This window comes from Muntiacus reevesi, chromosome 1 (genome assembly GCF_963930625.1).
Source record: "Muntiacus reevesi chromosome 1, mMunRee1.1, whole genome shotgun sequence".
Lineage (NCBI taxonomy): Eukaryota > Metazoa > Chordata > Mammalia > Artiodactyla > Cervidae > Muntiacus > Muntiacus reevesi.
In genome coordinates this window covers 14,242,434-14,261,994 of record NC_089249.1, presented here as the reverse complement: position 1 = coordinate 14,261,994, position 19,561 = coordinate 14,242,434, and the positions used below count along the sequence as shown (strand labels likewise).

The 19,561-nt window shown below is 45.5% G+C and overlaps 1 protein-coding gene across 4 annotated transcripts in view; it reads right to left on the bottom strand.

Annotated features, from left to right (window-relative positions):
• Nucleotides 1-11,764: 11,764 nt before the first annotated feature.
• Nucleotides 11,765-19,561, bottom strand: part of CHST11 (carbohydrate sulfotransferase 11) — a 263,685-nt gene continuing 255,888 nt past the window's right edge. For all 4 annotated transcript variants that reach the window (XM_065938262.1, XM_065938278.1, XM_065938268.1 and 1 more), the window contains one exon: nucleotides 11,765-15,678. In XM_065938262.1, the coding sequence (XP_065794334.1) occupies nucleotides 14,824-15,678 (855 nt within the window). In that variant the 3' untranslated portion in view covers nucleotides 11,765-14,823. The remainder of the gene's footprint in view (nucleotides 15,679-19,561) is intronic.

Genomic DNA, 19,561 nt, shown 5'->3' with positions numbered 1-19,561 from the left:
AACAACAGACTGGTTCCAAATAGGAAAAGGAGTACGTCAAGGTTGTATATTGTCACCCTGCTTTTTTAACTTCTACGCAGAGTACATATGACCAACCTAGACAGCATATTAAAAACCAGAGACATTACTATGCCAACAAAGGTCCATCTCGTCAAGGCTATGGTTTTTCTAGTGGTTATGTATGGATGTGAGAATTGGACTATAAAGAACTCTGAGCACTGAAGAATTGATGCTTTTGAACTGTGGTGTTGGAGAAGACTCTTCAGAGTTCCTTGGAGTGCAAGGAGATCCAACCAGTCAGTCCTAAAGGAGATCAGTCCTGAATATTCATTGGAAGGACTGTTGCTGAAGCTGAAACTCCAGTACTTTGGCCACCTGATTGGAAGAGTTGACTCATTGGAAAAGACCCTGATCCTGGCAAAGATTGAAGGCAGGAGGAGAAGGGGACAACAGAGGATGAGATGGTTGGATGGCATCATTGACTCAAATGCTGATGAGTTTGAGTAAACTCCAGGAGTTGGTGATGGACAGGGAAGCCTGACATGCTGCAGTCCATGAGGTCACAAAGAGTCAGACAGGACTGAGCAACTGAACTGAACTACATTTCAGGTTCTTTTGTTGACTGTGAGGTCTACTTCATTTCTTCTCAGGGATTCTTGCCCACAGTAGTAGATATAATGGTCATCTGAATTAAATTTGCCCATTCTTGTCCATTTTAGATAACTGATTCCTAAATCATTGGTGTGCACTCTTGCCCTCGTCTATTTGACCACTTCCAATTTACCTTGATTCATAGAACTAACATTCTAGGTTCCTATGCAATGGTGTTCTTTAAGGCGTTGGACTTTCACCACTAGACACATCCACAACTGGGCCTCATTTCTGCTTTGGCTCAGCCTGTTCATTCCTTCTGGAGCTATTTCTCTGATCTTTTCCAGTAGCATATTGGATACCTACTGACCTGGGGCGGGGAGGGGGGGAGTTCATCTTTTAGAGTCATATCTTTTTGCATTTTCCTACTCTTCATGGGGTTCTCAAGGCAAGAATGCTGAAGTGGCTTGCCATTTGCTTCTCCAGTGGACAAAGTTTTGTCAGAACTCTCCACCATGACCCATCTATCTTGCGTGGCTCTACATGTCATAGCTCAAAGTTTCATTGAGTTAAACAAGGCTGTAATCCATATGATCAGTTTGGTTAGTTTTTTGTGATTGTGATTTTCATTCTGTCTGCCCTCTGATGGATAAGGATAAGAGGTTTGTGCAAGGTTCCTGCTGAGAGGAACTGGCTGTGGGGAAAACTGGGTCTTGCTCTGGTGGGCAAGGCCATGCTCAGTAGATATTTAATCCAATTTTCTGTTGACGGGTGGGGCTGTGCTCCCTCCCTGTAGTTTGGCCTGAGGCTAAGCTGTGGTAGGGTAATGGGGACCTCCTCCAGAAGGACTTAGTCCAGCACACCACGGCTCCCAGGACTGCTGTCGTCCGTGCCCCTGACCGCATGGCAGGCCACTGTTGACTCACGCGCCCACCGGAGACTCCCAAACACTCACAGCCAAGTCTGGCCGAGTCTCCTGTGGGATCACGGCTCCTTTCTCTTGGGTCCTGGTCTGCACAAGGTTTTGTTTGTGCCCGCCAAGCGTCTCTGAGTCTCCAGTCCTGTGGAAGTTCTGTAATCCAATCCTTCTGGCCTTCAAAGTCAGATTCCCTGGGAATTCTGGGGATCTGATTCTGAGAATCCCTGGGGAGTCTCAGTCCCTTTGCTGGATCCCCAGGTGGGGAAGCCTGTCGTGGGGCCTAGAATTTTCGCAGCAATGTGGGAACTTCTTTGGTGTAATTGTTCTCCCATTTGTAGCTCGCCCACCTGGTGGCTCTATGTGTGATGTGCTGTGCTTAGTCAATCAGTCGTGTCTGACTTTGCAACCCCATGGACTGTAGCCCGCCAGGCTCCTCTTGTCCATGGGGATTCTCCAGCAAGAATACTGGAGTGGATTGTCATGCCCTCCTCCAGGGGATCTTCCCAACCCAGGGATTGAACCCAGGTCCCCCGCTTTGCAGACGGGTTCTTTACCAGCTGAGCCACTATGGAAGCCCTATAGTGGGGCTAATGGCAACCTCCTCCACGAGGACTTATGCCACATGCTGCACCTCCTAGGACTGCTGCTCCAGAGACCCCGTCCCCACAGCAGGTCACTTCTGACCTACGCCTCTGCAGGAGACGCTGAAACATTCACAGGGAGGTCTGGCTCTCTCTCTTTCAGTCATCACCGTTCCTTTCCTTGGGTCCTGGTACATACAAGGTGTTTGTGTCCTCCAAGCATCTACGTTGTGGCAGCACCCAAATACATAAGCTCAGTTCAGTTCAGTTGCTCAGTTGTGTCTGACTTTGTAACCCCGTAGACTGCAGCACACCAGGCTTCCCTGTCTATCACCAATTCCCGGAGCTCACTCAAACTCATGTCTATCAAGCTGGTAATGCCATCCAACCATCTTATCCTGTCATCTCCTTCTCCTCCTGCCTTCATCAGGGTCTTTTCCAATGAGTCAGCTCTTCACATCAGGTGGCCCAAGTATTGGAGTTTCAGCTTTAGCATCAGTCCTTCCAATGAACACCCAGGACTGATCTCATTTAGAATGGACTGGTTGGATCTCCTTGCAGTCCAGGGGACTCTCAAGAGTCTTCTCCAACACCATAGTTCGAAAACATCAATTCTTCAGCACTCAACTTTCTGTATAGAAAATCCACACATGACTACTGGAAAAACCATAGCTTTGACTAGACGGAACTTTGTTGGCAAGTAATGTCTCTGCTTTTTAATAACTGTCTAGGTTGGTCATATATAAGCTCAAAGGTGTGGCTACATCACATGAATATAATTTTAGAATCTGCAGAATTTCAGAGAAGATGGTACACTGACTCTTATCTGGCTGATAACTTACAGCTCCAGGCTGATTGCTGTTGGAATAGAGTCTATTCTTTGTTGAAGGAGCAGAGCAACCCATGGTTCTGTAGAGATGACAGGCGCTTTGCTCTCTGCATCACACCCATGTCTTTTCAAGAAGGAACAGACATTTGGATCTCACTCTAGCTGTCGGAGACCTCCATCTGCGGAATAAGAATAGCACAACAGAAGACCATCCCATGCTGTTTTGCTCTGTTCTGCATTGTCTCAATCACAGATCCAATGAGAATTCACTTGCTTTCATCCTTTTTCAGTCTTCCTGGGGTTCTCTATGTCTGTCAGCAAGCCTGAGGTTGATGGATGACTCTGGGTGCCTAGCTTTGGGGTAAGTGTTGTCAGAACATCCAGAGGTTGGTTTGGAAACATGCTGCTCAAGCATGGGGACTGGCATTCTATTACGGGAGACCCACACAAAAGGCAGATTCTGGTGCCTCTTACCCCTTTCTTGTGTCTGATAATATACCGTGAGTACCTGTGAGGGAGGGGCCTGGACTCTACACAGACTGGCATCTTACTCCATAAGCTCCTTGTAACTAGTGTGATGTACAGAGAGGTAGGGTTTGAACCTTGAATCCGTCAGGTACTTGACCTCTCTGTGTCTCAGTTTCCCCATCTGTAAAACTGGGTTAGTACGAGTTCTTGTCTAAAATGCTTCAGTTCAGTTCAGTCACTCAGTCATGTCCAACTCTTTGCCACCCTATGGATTGCAACACACCAGGCTTCCCTGTCCATCAGATGTACTTTAGAATTCCAATTTTTTTCAAATTTTAGAAAAATAATGCTGTGCATTCTGAGTATTACCTCATGCACTGGCCGTGTACTGCACAGAAAATTCATTTTTATTTACATTAATATTTCTGCAGGAAAATGGAGGAATACTCACAGTGAGTGAGAAAAATAGAGACTATAATTAGTTTCATGTTAGTTAAGGTCAGGTTTTGCTGCCAAGTGAGCTTGCTGCAAATCTATTAAAAAACCTTTTGACTTTCAGGATTTTTTAGATTTAAAAACTGCAGAGAAGGCAATGTGGATCTGTATTCTCTCTAGGGCCACTATTTAGCCATAGGGCTTTTGTGCAAATTAGGACAATACACCTTCTGGGTGGTCACAGCCCCCGTGCAGATAACTTGGCAATTGTGGTGAAAAAAAAAACATGCATCTCTTTTTCAGAATGTATGTGCTCAGTCATGTCCAGCTCTTTGGGGCCCCATGGACTGTAACCTGCCAGGCTCCTCTGCTCATGGAATTTCCCAAGCAAGAATACAGGAGTGGGTTGCCATTTCCCTCTGCAGGGGATCTTCCTGACCCAGGAATTGAACCCATGTCTCCTTTGGCAGGTGGATTCTTTACCACTAGCACCACCTGAGAAGGGTAAATGTCAGATGTCAGCCCCATCCTGAACCAGGCACCTTTGTGCAGTACACAACCTGTGCAACCAGACATAGCGGCTCTGGTTATACTCATGCCTCAGAGTTGCTGGAAGAATACATAGTAAAGTAAGAAGACCCCCTCCCCCATGGCTCTGTCTCGGACTGTTCTCTAGACCATTGTTTCTCAAATGTAAATGTGCTAAAATGTAGGAGGGCCAGTTTGGGGCCTGAAACTGTGTACCTAGCAAGTTCGCAAGTAATATTCAGCTTTCCCAGAAACCTGCTCCTCATTATGTGATCTCCATTAATGGCTCCAGTCTTCAGTGACTATATCCCAAGCTGGTAACAAGCCACTCTTCTCACCTCATTTTTCTCTTTCTCACTACACTTTCACTTAGCTACTAAAAACCACATATTGTATCCTCTCCCCACCCCTTAATATTTCTCCCATTCAAGATTTCCCAACCTTGGCATGTTTTAGCCAGACAATTCTTTGTTGTGGATGTCTGTCCAGTGGAGGGCAAAATTACCAGTTTTCCAATCCCTCACCTTCCTTTCTCTAGCAATGGACTTGGATCCCTTCTTTCCCGGGAATGGTTTGATGTTTCATTATCATGTGTGTTTTGACTAAGTTGTAACTACCAACATTCCTGTGTTCTCACTTGGTTATCAGTTCTAAGAATCCCCATATTCTTAGCATCCTGCTCAGGGTCTAGCACAGATAGATGCTTAACATATTTAAATAAGTGAATGAATGAATGAAAGTATCGCCTGACAGCTGCAGGCTCCTTAGAAGGGTGAGAATGCTCAGAACTCAGCTTGCAGGAGATCTGCCCAGGGCTAGAGTAACACCTGGGAAGGTCTGCCGGGAGCCTGATGTCACAGACATCCAAAGCTGTTTCTGCTCCAAGACACTCCCACCTGCCCTTCAGCCTTTGTCTTGACCTGTTTTTGCCTGGTCTCTTTACACTGCTCAGAAAGGTCATTCATCTTACTACGGCTCACCCAGTGTGCACCATGCAGCAATGCTATGTGAACAGCTGTTTGAATACAACATCTTTGTCCTTAATGGCTACCCTTGATGCTGGATTTGGGGCTTATCATTGAAGTCCAGGTTAACTTGTCTGTCCAGACCATCAGAGTACTTATGGCTTATGTGTTCCATTCATTAGACTCGCAGGCTCCTCTGAGATCCCAATTTGAATTTCAATTTTGCCACTTGGCTTTTAGTTGAAGCCCAGCCTTTCTGAATGATTTATCCACAGCTGCTTTGGTAAGACACCAAAATAGACAACTGTGAGATGATGGAGAATGTGAGTATTGGTCTCTGCCCCAGTTTCTGATGCAGAGGTCCTGAAACCTTTGTAATTTTCTAAGTAATCAGAGCAGTTTTTATTTTAATAGTCTTTGACCCCAATTCCTGATAAAGAGCTCCTCAGTCCCTTAGAATTTCCTGGGTAATAGCAATGTCTTTTTTGTTCTAATGAGGTGACTCTTGGTGGAGGCTCTGGTCACCAGAAAGACCAGGTCATGATTAGAAGGTTGGAATTTTCAGCCCCATCTTTTGTTCTCCAGAAAGGGGAAAAGAGCTGGAAATGGAACTAATGATTGATCATTGCCTATGAGATGAAGCCTCCTTAAAAATTCCCACAGTGTGGGATGTAGATAGCTTCTGGGCTGGTGAACCCATGGAGGTGGCAGTCAAAGGGAGGCACAGAGGCTCTGAGCCCCTTTCACACTTTGCCCATGCATCTCTTCCATCTCGATGTTCATCTGGGTCTTTTATCGTATACTTTCATAAGAAATTTATAAACAATAAAGAAACTGTTTTCTTGAGTTCTGTGAGCCACTTTTGCAAATTAATTGAACTTGAGGGAGGGGTGGTGGGAACCTTTGATTTATAGCCAACTGGTCATGAGCACAAGTGACAACCTGGACTTGGGGTGGGGGTGAGTAGTCTCGTAGGACTGAGCCCTTAACCTGTGGGATCTGATGTTATCTCTAGGCAGATAGTGTCAGACTTGAGTTAAATTGTAGGGTACTCATCTGGTGTCTTCCCTGGTGTGGACTTCCCAGGTGGCTCAGCTGGTAAAGAATCTGCCGGCTGTGCGGGAGACCTGGGTTCGATCCCTGGGTTGGGAAGATCCCCTGGAGAAGGGAATGGCTACCCACTCCAGTACTATGACCTGGAGAATTCCATGGACTGTGGAGTCCATGGGGTTGCAAAGAGTTGGATATGACTGAGAGACTTTGAGTTTTTTACCTGGGGTCACAGAGAATTGCTTGTTGTGGGGAAAAACTTCCCCACATCTGGCGTCAGAGAGAGATTAGTGGTGTGAGAGGGAAGGAGAAACAGGAGGGGAACTGAGTTGTTCCTATGACAACAGCACAGGGAGAATTTTCATTTATTTGGATGAATCACCTAGCTTTCTGTGACTATTTTAGTCTGAAATTTACCCTTTTAGTCTTCCAGCTCTTTTGTTGTATCCTCTCTCTTTGCTTGTATTTAATCACGTTTTTGCCACTTCAGCCTAAGTTTTAAAGTCTCTTCATTAACATCATCATTCCCAGAATTCATACTTCTGGCCCTCTCGCCTTTTGGCCCGTCAATGATACTGATTCCAAAGGGCTAGGGAGTCAACCAGACCTGGATTTGAACCCTGTCTCTGTCACTTATAAGATGAGTAATTTGGGGCAAGTTATCTAAGCATTCTAACCATCTGCTTCCTTATCTGTAAAAAGAGGGAAAGTATCTATCTGTGTACACCAGAAACTTACACAACATTGCAAATCAACCATACTTCAGCTTTTTAAAAAGGGGGAAAAAAACCTATCTTAAAGTATCTACCTTGTTGGTTGCTGTGAGGATTAAATGGAAAACATTTAATGTGTTACAAGTCATATAGTAAACTATTTAAATTAATGGTCAAATTTTATGGTCAACTTTGTTTATGAAGCTAATTATTTTTGGAAAAGACTACATGAAAAGCCAACAATTTCAAGGCACCTGTAGTTGAATCTATGCTCATTGCACAGAGAAGCTTAGTGTTCAGGTATCATTCTGGTAGACAGAGGCCCTTCTTCCCTCGTTTTTTCTTTAGGCATTTTTCCTCCATCCTGTTGCCAGTTTGGTTTCAAGCACAAAGTTGTTTCTGGCTTGATCTATCAGGTAAAGGTCCAAGGCTGGATGCAGCCACAAAAAATCTTCTCTAGCTGCTGGCTTGTCCAAACCAATGTGAAATTCAAAGCCCTTGTTATTCTCCCATAAGGAGATGATCTATTATTTTTAAAAACAAACATTGAAAAATAAAAAGCAGATTAATACAGAGACTGTTTTTCATTCCAGTCTCTTGTATTTCAAATTAATGGGGATTTGTAGGAATTTGGAGACTGTGTTTCCTAGGTAGACCACTGAAAAATAGACAGGTAAACTTTGGTACTCCAGTCTTAAATCTGGGTGTGAGTTATTCCTTTCCTGCAGCTGCTTCTACCTTTTTCTTTCCTTATGTCTTCCATCTTAATCTCATTCTAAGGCTGTTGCCTTAACTATGTCTTTGAAAGTTTTTACTTCCATGGTACCATCTAATTGCTAATTGACCTCTTTGGTGTAAAGCCACAGAGAGTCACAGAGTAGGATTTGGGTAGATCATTAGAGGATATCAACACTGGAAGGAATGAGGTCATCTGACTTCTCAAACTGTGCTTCTTAGAACCCTAGGGTTCCCTGGAGGTCCATAGGCATTTTACAGAAGATGCTCAGCTGGGCCTCACAGCATCTCCATTTCATCTATTTTTACATGAGTGGTTAGCACACAATAAATTTTTGAGGCTCATTTTTTCCCCCTAAAACTGAAAAATCACAGAGCTCAATTTTGTAATTTTACCAATAAGGAAACTTAGGTCTAAACTGAATGTGATTACCTCTAGATTGCAAACAACTCCTTGGTGGATGAACTGGAGTTAGTGATCTCAGGGGTTCTTGTTTCTTTTTTTAAATTTATTTTTAATTGGAGGATGATCACTTTACAACACTGTGTTGGTTTCTGCCATACATCAACATGAATCAGCCATAGGTGCACACATGTCCCCTTCCTCGTGACCCTCCCTCCCACCTCTCACCCCATCCCACCCCTCCAGGTTGTCACAGAGAATCAGTTTGAGCTCCCTGAGTCATAGAATTCCTACTAGCTACCTATTTTACATATGGTAATGTATGTGTTTCCACAAGGGGTTCTTGTTAACCTCAACTCTGGCATAATTCAGATGTTGCTGCTTTTCTTGTTTCAAAGGGGAAGAGACTGAGGCACTGTGTCGGTGAATTGTTCACAGCCAGCCTAGTGTTTGGAATCAGTAGGCTCTTCCATTCTGACTGTTCTGTCTATGGATTGTTAAGATGTGAGGATGAGGCTGCCGCTAGGAGAGGATTGTGGGCCAGGGGAAAGGTTGTTTGGTTTAGTTTTTTTTTCTCATGTCAGTCTTGCTAGAATATCGCTTTACACTGGAAATGTCCATCAGCCCAGAAACAAGATGTATGATAAACTCCTTACAGAAAATGTAGACCAGATCAGTCTTCACCATCTTGTAAGTCATCCCAGGGTCCCAAGGACCCACAGGGTGCCAGCAAGGGTCAGAATTGTCCCCTGGGGGGATTCCCCCAGAGGGCTGTTTTCCTTCCAACTCTCTTGGGTTTCTGCCCATCCCCATCCCAACATGTATTCTTGGCTAATGGTTCCTCGTCTTTTTGGACTTTCTGAGAAAATATTTGAAATGACTTTGGGTGCTGAAATGAAACTGCATTTTCTAATGTCAATTACACCCCCTGGAGGAGGGCATAGCAACCCACTCAAGTATTCTTGCCTGGAGAATCCCATGGACAGAGAAGCCTGGTGGGCTACAGCCCATGGGGTTACAAAGAGTCAGACGTGACCAAGGGACTAAGCACAATGTCAATTAACACCTACCATCATGAAAGTTATTTAAATACCAAAAGTTGTAGGGAAGTTGTAACTTGAGAAAGGAGGGCTCTTGCCAAGAAAGGACACTTTGGCATCAGGTACTCAGGATTCTGCTTGACGTTACTTTTGTTCATTTGCTGGGGGATCAGTAATAACCTCTGGCCTTGGCAGTGTCCTGGGCCACAGGCTCCTTGGTTTCTGTAGCTTCCTCATTACCCAGAAGACACCTGTGGCACCATCAGAAATAAGGATTAGAGGGCATTTCAGTTTTACTCTAAGGCGGGTAAGCTAAGACTGGGGGTGTCCTTACTCAGCCTTGCTTCCCACTGACATTTACATTGTCCCAAATGAGACAGGGACAGGCCAAAACAGTCAGATTCACTCACCACATAAAAAGCAAGCATGTCTCCCATCCGTTTAAGAGAACTAAGCTCCATGGGGGCATTTCCCAACCAGATGCAACCAGAGCAACAGCAGCAGCGACACCAGGAATGGGAGGCAGCCAGGCCCAGGTGGTAACAAGCCGCTGGTAAATGGACATGGAAGACCCCATATCCGGCATGATTGAAAAAATAGGGTGTATTTTCTAATCCAATAATCTCATGTCAAAATGTTTACATGATACATTTTTTAAAATTAGGGTACAATAAAGTTACAACTTTGAGATGATTTCTTCTTTGGCATATAAATAATTTTTATCAGTAAAGCTAAAAACAGCCATTAACGGGACTGAAAGAAGCTGTGTAGGATGTCAGAAAAGCAGCAGATTTGGAAATGGAAAATAGGGCTTTGAAGGGAGGGCCTACAACTTCTGAAATGAGGACAGTCATGTCACTGAGTGCCACAACTCTTTTAAAATGGTTTATTATTTATGTGGCCATGCGGGATCTTTAGCAGTGGCATGTGGGATATAGTGTCCAACTGGGGAATGAACCAAGGACCCATGTATTGGAAGCGCAGAGTCATAGCCCCTGGACCCCCTGGGAAGCCCCAAGCGCCACAACTCTGAAGGCAGGTTAACTCACATTGGAATATCGGCTCTGCCATCAACACCCTTTAGCCCTCCAGGGCCTGTTTCCTTATTTTTCACGGGGGTGGTAGTCTATACGATCAGGGTGGGCCTCCTAGCGTGTTCCTCTACAGGAATGAAGCTTCTGTTCATCCACCAGGCAGACAGGGTTCGGGTCTGTGGAGGTCTTTACCACGGCCAAGGCTGCCAGCGGGGTCGGTGCCTCCGTCTCCCTTTCTATCCTCTGATACACACGAGCAGGGCCCCCCACATGCTAAGGAACACAGCCCACCCACCCCTATAGTTTTATGTCAATGAGCCATGAACAAACCATACACAGAGAGAGGCTTCTTTTTTTCTTCAATTTAATTGAAGTTACTTAGAAAAATAATCAGGCTTGAATGGCTTTTCCTGGAAGAAGGTTCATGAACATTTTCACGCTTTTGTTGGCAATGTGGAATTCAGCTTTCTTGAACAGTACAGTAAGATACAGGGAGAGTTTTCTACAAGCCCTCTACTGCATACAACTATGTAAAAAAAAAAATCACACTCCACAAAGATGTTAAATTATAGGTCCATACGCCATACTGAGCATGCTCATAAGAAAACAGTACGGGCCGTCCCTTCTGTGCCTGACAAAGTGTAACAGACTGAAATTCGCCTGTTAACAGCCGAGGGTCAAGCTGGTTGTAGAAGATCCTGCCGCCTGTTCGTAGGGTCCACTTGGCTGTGATGGAAAAAAGCTGGAGGAAATACTGGCTGCGGGGACTTTGCGGGAGTGATGAGGTCAGTCCTGCTGACACAAAGGGGAAAGGGACTCTGGTCCCCAGGATCGCACACAACAGGGCAGCTGAGATCACGTGTGTGTATGTGGAGGGGAGGGCCGGGCTGTGAGACATCTGCTCTGAGCCCCACTCGCCAGGGACACAGTCCCTCAGCAACTGGCTAGCTTAGCGTCAGGACTTTAGCGATCACTAGCTCAGCACTGGTCCAGACCCCACCAGCTAAGGAAGCTGCAGACTCGCTATTGTTTTGGGAATTTTCTACCAGCAGGGATTGGACCCTGGTGCTTCCACACCTTTGCCACTAGGACACTGGTTTGATGAAGTTTCCACTGTCCACTGCCGTCCTATGCCATCCGCGTGAACAGGCAGGACAGTGAAACTCAGCTGGTGGACAGGTGGGAAGGAAGGCTTCCCCCTGAGACACCACAGGCCAGCAGACTATCCTTTTCCCCAGACCAGCTGGGGAGGCAGAGATGGGAGAGGGTCTGGAGCAGCTGCAGGAATTCAAACCCCGTGGCTAATAGAGTTGTCCAACCAAAGGGACAGGTTAAGCAGGAAAGTCCTTGTAAATGCTTCTCTGTACCTGGTTTTGAAAACAAGGCAGCACCTTTGAAAAGTCGCTGGGAGATGGGACACTTGCCTATACTTTTCTCCAGCTAAGCATGCAATAGAAAGCATGTTCTTTAAAAAAAAAAAAAAAAAAAAAAAAAAGGAACAAAAGAACCCAGAACTTTCATTTTCCAGGCACATTTTCACCTATGGATTCTTTTTAACCAAGGACACAGAGTTCTTTCTACATTCTGCAAAAACGGTTGAATCTATTGTTTTTTTAAGTTTTTATGGCATTAGAAAATAAACTATGAACACAAAACATGAGGAGAAAGAGCCCTTCGTGGTTGAACCACACTGCTGTATGGTCCTGGACACTCTTTCTCACTAGAGGGAGAAGACGGATGAAAGAAGGCATCATAGCTGATCAAAAATGGACGAGACACAGAAACACAAAGCTTGGGAAATCTACGTGAATTTCCACTTAAAAAAACAAAAAGGACATAGTGAACATTTCCAAACTGTAGAATTAAAGAAGCACTCATTAAGGGTTGAGCAGTCAGCTTGCACTGAGCAATCTTAAGCTAGAGTGCTGGGGGTCTAGCTGAGGCTTTGTACCCCCTCCCTCCTTTCTGTCCACACCACCCAAGATTTCTCTGCTCCCTGCAGCAGGGAGGGAACTGTGGCCCATGTAATACCCAGAATTAGAACCATTGCACTTAGGCAAAAACTGAATTCATTTGGTAAACGACCCTCACTGCTATCATAAATCAGGTGGGCACAGCGGTGGTGGTTTATTGTTGCTGCGTTTTGGATATTTTGGGAGGGGCGGGGTGAGGGAAGCAGTTTTTATCCTAGAAGACCTCAGATGTGCTAAAACGACCTAACCAAAGCCTACAGAGTGCAGTGCTAGCTCTGTGAGATAGTCTTTAAAATAGAGCATCCTGCTCATGGAAGGTCAGGAAATGCCACGGACTCAATCAGTGATGCTCCTGGGGATTCACAACACACAGCACACAATCAAGGCTCTGAAAAGTCCTGCAGAAAAGAAAATGGACTTCGTTTTGTTTCCCAAAGACACCTGACCACAAAACCCTTATTTTGCATCACACCAACTTGTGTCTGAGGAGAACCTGTGTTCTCTGAAGCACGTTATCAGGAAACGCCAGAAACCTCTTTCATTAGTAGAAGCTTTGTCTCTGAGGACAGTTTCCTCTGCTTGGTCATAGGGTCCAGGGATAATAATACCAGAGAGAGCTGAAGTCTGTCACTCTACTTGCATACATCTCTGTCCATCAAGGGTATGGTCGCTGTGCCCTTCACAAAGGGGAGAGAGAGCTTGGAAGAAGGTATACGACATTTTATAAATAGCTTCGGCCACCCTCTCCAGTGCACACCTCACTCACTGACCTGGCTGTGAGCTTGCTGATACAGTTTTAATAGTTTCTGTGAATAAATTATTCATTTTTTGTTTGTTTAGAATACTCTCACCTCTGTGCTATACACTGAATCAAAAAAACAAAAAGCAAAACTTACCCCCCTACCCCCTATTATTAGAACTATTATTATTATTATATACAGTCTCTGCTACCAGCTCATTCACTGGCTGTAAGAGGGAGGTGGCTCAAACTTCAACCATGGCCTCGGAAATGAGAAGCGTGTGCAGGCGTTAATTAGCCAGGAACAGGAAATGGAATGTTTCCCGCCTTCCAGAGGGAAGGGGCGTGGATTACCATCCCAGAAGGCGGTCCTTGCTGCTCACTGCTGGTGGTCTCGGAGGCGCTGATGGTCTCTTGGCCTCTAGAGGACACGAGAGAGGGTATGCCTGTGCCTGTATGTATAAACAGTCTGCCTCTGACCTTCACCAGGAGTAGAAATGCCAGGCCATTGCAAATCCTCTGATGTCAGAGTCCCGCCACAAAATTTCAACCTTTTTTTACATGGCAAAGAGTATAAAACAACACTTCTAGGCGGAGATCTGAATGCTCGGCTGGAAATGACAGGAGGAGGCAGTGAGTGAATATCTCCCTTTCCCTCACCAAGGCAGACATCACTAATCAGTCACAGCATTCTTCTATGCCATGCCTGGCAAATCTCTTCTGGGGCTTAAAGGCAAATATTACCAATAAACTGGAATGGGCACGTGACAGGGAATTGGTCACCTCTTGTGTTGGGCAAAGAGCTTGGACTACTCGTTAAGTGGCCTGCTTCAAGCATGTGGTTTTCAAACTGGACCATAAAAAATGCAAATTTGTAGGGATCCGATCCTCCTGGGGTTGTTCATGAAGAGTCCAAACCTCACATTAAGTCCACGGATACCAGGGTTTGCTAATTATTGAGCTGGATACTCTGTGTCTATGTAAAGCTTCTTGAGGGCTGAGAGTATTGGTTTTGTTCAATGCCCTACCCACAGGGTCTAGAATTAGGCCTAGCACATAGTAGTTGCTCAATAAATACTTGTTGAATGTAAAGCAACAGCCACTTCACCCTCACCACAACTGGCACTGCCAGTTACAAATGTCTGTACAAAAGCCTGTTCTACCAGATTGCTAATTCTGGTGGGGGGAAAAAAGCCATAATCTGCTCTCTCCTTGGGATTTAAAAAAAATCACTTTAGCATGACATGACTGAAATCAGTTTTGGAATCAGTCCCTTGCAAAGGTGCCTCTATTTATTTCCAGCAGAATTTTAAGAATGGTGGCATCAACGGACAGCACAATGGTTATCACAGTGACTCTGAGCGGTTAGTAAGGAGAACATTCACGCCCCTGCAGGAGCTGTTTGCAAGCACAGAATGAAAACATAGATTTCTTCGGAAAAGACATTAAAATCTTGTTGCCCCCCCAAAGAAATCTATACAGAGACCATGTTTAAATAACTATAAATAACTTAATTAGCATTTATGGAATGCACAATTCATGGAATTCACCAGAACACAAAGAAACCTCTGAGACAGTGTCGGATTCACGTCTAAAAAAACAAGGACACCCATCCTAGTCCCCTGCCAAGACAGCCGTCCTTCCCTAGTAAGGATTTTAAATAATTCTCACCATGCTGCTCGCAGCATCAATCCCCAAAGAAATATTAATTTACAAAATAACCCAATATCCATATAATTCTTTTTGACAAATAAAAATCTTAAATTAAAAAAAGCACGATTCTCTCTCCCCTCTCCCCGCCCACACCCTCCCCCCCACCTTCATTCCAATTTCAGGTAGCTTGGCACTGAGTAATTGAACATTAAAAAATCGAGTTTGTAGACTTCGTACAGCTGCGTCTGGTGCTCCGAGCTGATGTTCTGGAAGAACTCTGTGGTCATTTCATCAGTAGTTCTCGTGGACTTGGCGTAGGTGGGGAACTTCAGGTAGCTGCCCACGCCCGCCAGCTGCAGGACGTAATTGGAATCCTCCTCCAGCGTCTCGTACTTGCCCACGAGGTCGTAGTGGATGTGGCACGGGTGGCACAGCGAGTAGACCGTCTGCCAGTGTTCGTTGAAGGGCTCCTCGCGCTGGGTGTGCGGGTCGATGAGATAGGCCACGAACTCCTCGAACTTGACGTCGTCGCCCTTGCGCAGGGCCTCCTGCGTGGCATTCTTGCGCTGCCGCTTGATGATTTTCGTGCCATAGCGCTTGTGGAAGGAGGTGTTGTACTTCTGCGTGAACTTGTTCCGGTAGGCGGACACCAGCCTCTCGAAGGGCTCCCGCACGAACAGGAACTTCATGTAGCTTTTCAAGCGGTGGTTGATCTCGGGGATGCTGTACTGGTTGAGGGTCTTCAGGTTGGCCGAGACGTGCGCCTCGTTGGCCGGGATCTCCATGGGGTCGCTGTACTTGCCCCGGCCGGTCAGGACCATCATGAGCCGCTTCCAGTTGGTGCACGCCACCTTGGGCACGTAGCAATAGATGAGCTCGTGGTCCTCATCCACCACCAGGTGCTTCAGGTCGTTGGGGGTCAGCACCCGCCGCTTGCGGCTCATGGCGCTGTTGGCCCGGCAGGTGTCGGTGACCTGGTCCCGCCGCATCTGGTGCAGGACCGCCGTGTTGGAGAGCTCCAGCTGCAGGGGAGACAAAAGAGGGGTAAGGAATCAGTACTTGGTGTGGGACGTGGATACGGGACCACCATCCACAGCCACGATGGCCAACGCGGGCCACCAAGGCTGCACTGCCAACCTAGATGGCCTGTCTCCATTTCCAGGTCTCTGTCAGCTGGTTCTCATTCCACTGTCCTTCCTCTGCAGAGTAATAATAATGACCAACTCTGTAACTTGCCCATCACCCTCTACACCCCAGGCATTGTACCAGAGCTTCATATATAGAATTTTTCTTTTCTTGAAAAGCTTGAACCATTATTGATTTATTGAACAACATCAAATAGCCTGCCACCATGCCAGGTAACATGCTGCTAGTCACCAGAGTTGCAGTAATGAGAAAGTGCACCAAGGTAACTGCCCTTATGGAGCTGAAAGTCCAGCTGCAAAGAAAAGGAAACAGATTCAAAGAGATTGTTTCTAGCTTGAGACCACATAGTAAGATAGTCAGTATTCAAACTCAGGTCTGCCTGGCAACCAAAGCTACCCACTTTCCATTCTAATCTGATGTCCAGTCCTCCCATATTCTTGACTAAAGCAGGACAGAAGCCTAGAGTTCTGGAATTGGATTGATCTATCTCAAAGCAAGGGGATTCAATTTTTCTACAAGTCTATATCACTGTGCACACCTATAGCTTTTCGCTACCTCAGTACCAGTACCTTGATTCTCCTCTGGGAACCTGCTTTCCTTCATTCTCTGCTCCCTGCCCCCTCAAGCTGCTGAGCTGAGAGAATGCAGCCTGGAGCTTGGGGACAGAAAGGAGGGCTACCATGCAGGGAGCACTAGACTGGAAATGAAGGGAACTGAGGAAAGATGAGCAGAAAGACAGGGGTATGTATTTCCAGTGACATTATCTGAATACCCAGGTCCATATGTTGTTGAAACTAGACCCCCAAATTCTGGGCTTTTGGGTTACATTAGTCCGTATATTTGCTTTGGTGCATAAGGCAGTCTGTCTGGGTTACATCATTTGGAAGCAAAATATGTAGGCATTTACATGTATTACCTTTGATCTTTTCCTCTCTGCCACATTCATCTACTGAGCCACTGATCCATCCACTCAAATCTATGTTGTGAGGTCTGCCCCCTCCAGGCTGGACTGGCGGTGGTCTGGAGTTGGGAATGCAGAGGGATCAGGGAACTCCCTCCTCTAAACCGAATCAGTAGAGCCAAGGGCCTGAGTTGCATACAGGAAGCTGACCTTGCATTTCCAACTCTGAACCATAGTCTGTCTGTACAATTCATTTTAGAACATGCATGGGGCAATTGGGAAGGGCTTATATTAGGGACCTCAGAATGTGACCTTATTTGGAAATAAGTTTTTTAAAAAATACTTATTTGGCTGCGTCAGGTCTTAGTTGTGGCACTTGGGATCCCTTCGCTTCCAGGATCTTTAGTTGTGGCAGGCATGTGTACTAAATCACTTCAGTCATGTCTGATTCTTTGCGACCCTATGGACTGTAGCCCACCAGGCTCCTCTGTCCATGGGATTCTTCAGGCAAGAATGCTGGGGTGGGTTGCCATTCCCTTCTCCAGGGGATATTCCCAACCCAAGGACTGAACCCATGTCTCTTGTCTCCTGCATAGGGTTCTTTACCACTAGCGCCACCTGGGAAGCCCAGTGTGGCATAAAAACTCACAGTTGCAGTACGTGGGATCTAGTTCCCTGACTGGGGATTGAACCTGAGGCCCCTGCATTGGGAGTGTGTAGTCTTAACCAGTGGATCACCAGGGGAGTTCCTGGAAATAGTTTTGTTTTGTTTTGTTTTGTTTTTAGATGCAATTCAACTGAAGTCATACTGAATTAAGGTGGTTTCTAGTCCAGTGACTAGTGTCCTTACAAGAAGAGAATGCAGAGGTTCAAAGATACAGAGAGAAGGCCATGTGACGGCAGAGGCAGAAGCTGGAGTGATGCTTCTGCTAGCTAAGAGATGCTCAGGATTGGCAGCCACAACCAGAAGTGGGGGAGGGAAAGGAAGGGTGTACCCTAGAGCCATCAGAGAGGACGGCCCTGCTGACACCTTGATTTTAAAATTCTAGCCTCCAGAGCTGTCACAGAGTAAATTCCTGTTACTTTAACCCAGCAAATTTGTGCTACTTTGTTATGGCAGTCTTAGGGAATTAATACAGGAGCCAAGCCTTCAGCCTATGACTTTGAGCAAATTGATATAAAATATAAGTGTGTAAGAGTGGGTAATGTTATACATGATCATATTTTTACATAAAAGACTAGGGAAAGAGTATTAGAGCCCTAAGTAGAAAGTGGGTGAGATCTGAAATTAGAAGACCTATGCAAGACCCTTAACTTTTCAAGCCTCGGTTCTATTATTTGCAAAATTGGAACAGTGCCACCTACCCTGCAGGGACGTTGATTAAATCCAACAAGGTATGGTTCAGCATTTAGAAACTAAGATCAGGTCTAGTTCAGGTACAAGGTATGGTACCCAGGGGCAATTCATTCTTTATGAAAGAAGAAGAACATTAAAAATACGAGGCCTGAAATTTCAAATACAAATTTCACTAGCTCTTTGATATTTGTTGTAGGTTAACCCTAGGTCATGAAGTTCAATTCATATTTATTTTGAACAGTAAAACTCTGACTTTTGCACATCCAGACTTCTGAGCAGATGTATTCATCACCTTAAGAAGAGCATTCATGCCACTTAAAAAAACAAATAGAACTGTTCTAAAAAAAATAGAAGGAAAAGGAGGGGGAAAGGGTGCATTAATTTTGTCCATTTAAATCACTATTGGACAGGTTTGAAGGCAATGAATGGCCAAATGAGCAGAGAAACGGGGGACTTCCTACTTTACCCTCAGTTGTTTTCAGTTGGAGACAATTTTTTGGCTGGCTGCCTCCCCAGGGAGGCTGCACTCAGGACCACAAAGCCATGAGAAATGGAAACTATACCATGGCGTCGCTTTACGTCCAGTTGCAGAGACAGAAAATAACTCAAAGGGGCTTTGAAACGTGGTGTTTGCGGTTTCTCTCTTTTCCATTTCCTCCTCCTCCAGGGCAGTCTAGGTGGCAAACGGCGCACCTGCCGCAGTGAGGCAGCGCCGTTCCCCTCGGAGGACTCGGCGCGCAGGTCAAGAGAGTAAGTACTCTCAGTCCTGAGACACAGTCGCAACCGCTTCTCAGAGGAAAAAACTCACCCAGGCCTGTAGTGTTGAATTTTTAAAACAAAATGTTTGGTTTTTATTTAAACGTTTTAAATGCACGGCTGCGCTGGGTGGTCGTGGCTGCGCTGGGTTCTCACTCATTGTGACGGGTGCTCTGTGGCTGTGGCGTCTCGCTGCAGCTTTCTCGTTGCAGAGCACGGACCCGGCAGTTGTGGCACCCAGGCTTAGTTGCCCTGTGGCACGTGGGATCTTCCCGGACCAGGGATCAAGCCCGTGTCCCCTGCATTGGTGGCAGATTCCCAACCACTGCACCACCAGAGAGGTTCTTAACTTCTTATTTGAAAATGATTTTAGGCTAGCATAGATTAAGAGTATAATGTATAATTTATTAAAAGTATAATGGTACTAAAGTATGCACGATTATAAGAGTAGGTAGACGAGACCAAACGTTCAAATGAACATTAACCTGACGGATGATGACGTGTTACTGGAACCAAGGCCCTGCTCGATACACATAAGGTACTTGCTGTCTGTGCCGGGACAGAATCTCTGCAGTGTGGCATCTCTCCTCTATATGCCACTCAATTCTCCCACCACTTTCTCATTTCTAGTTACTATAAATTCCAGCACCCTGTAATATCACTTGACCTTTACTTGGTCCAAATACATCATTTAATATTTTCTTTCTTTTTTTTTTTATCATTTAATATTTTCTGTCTCTGCCCA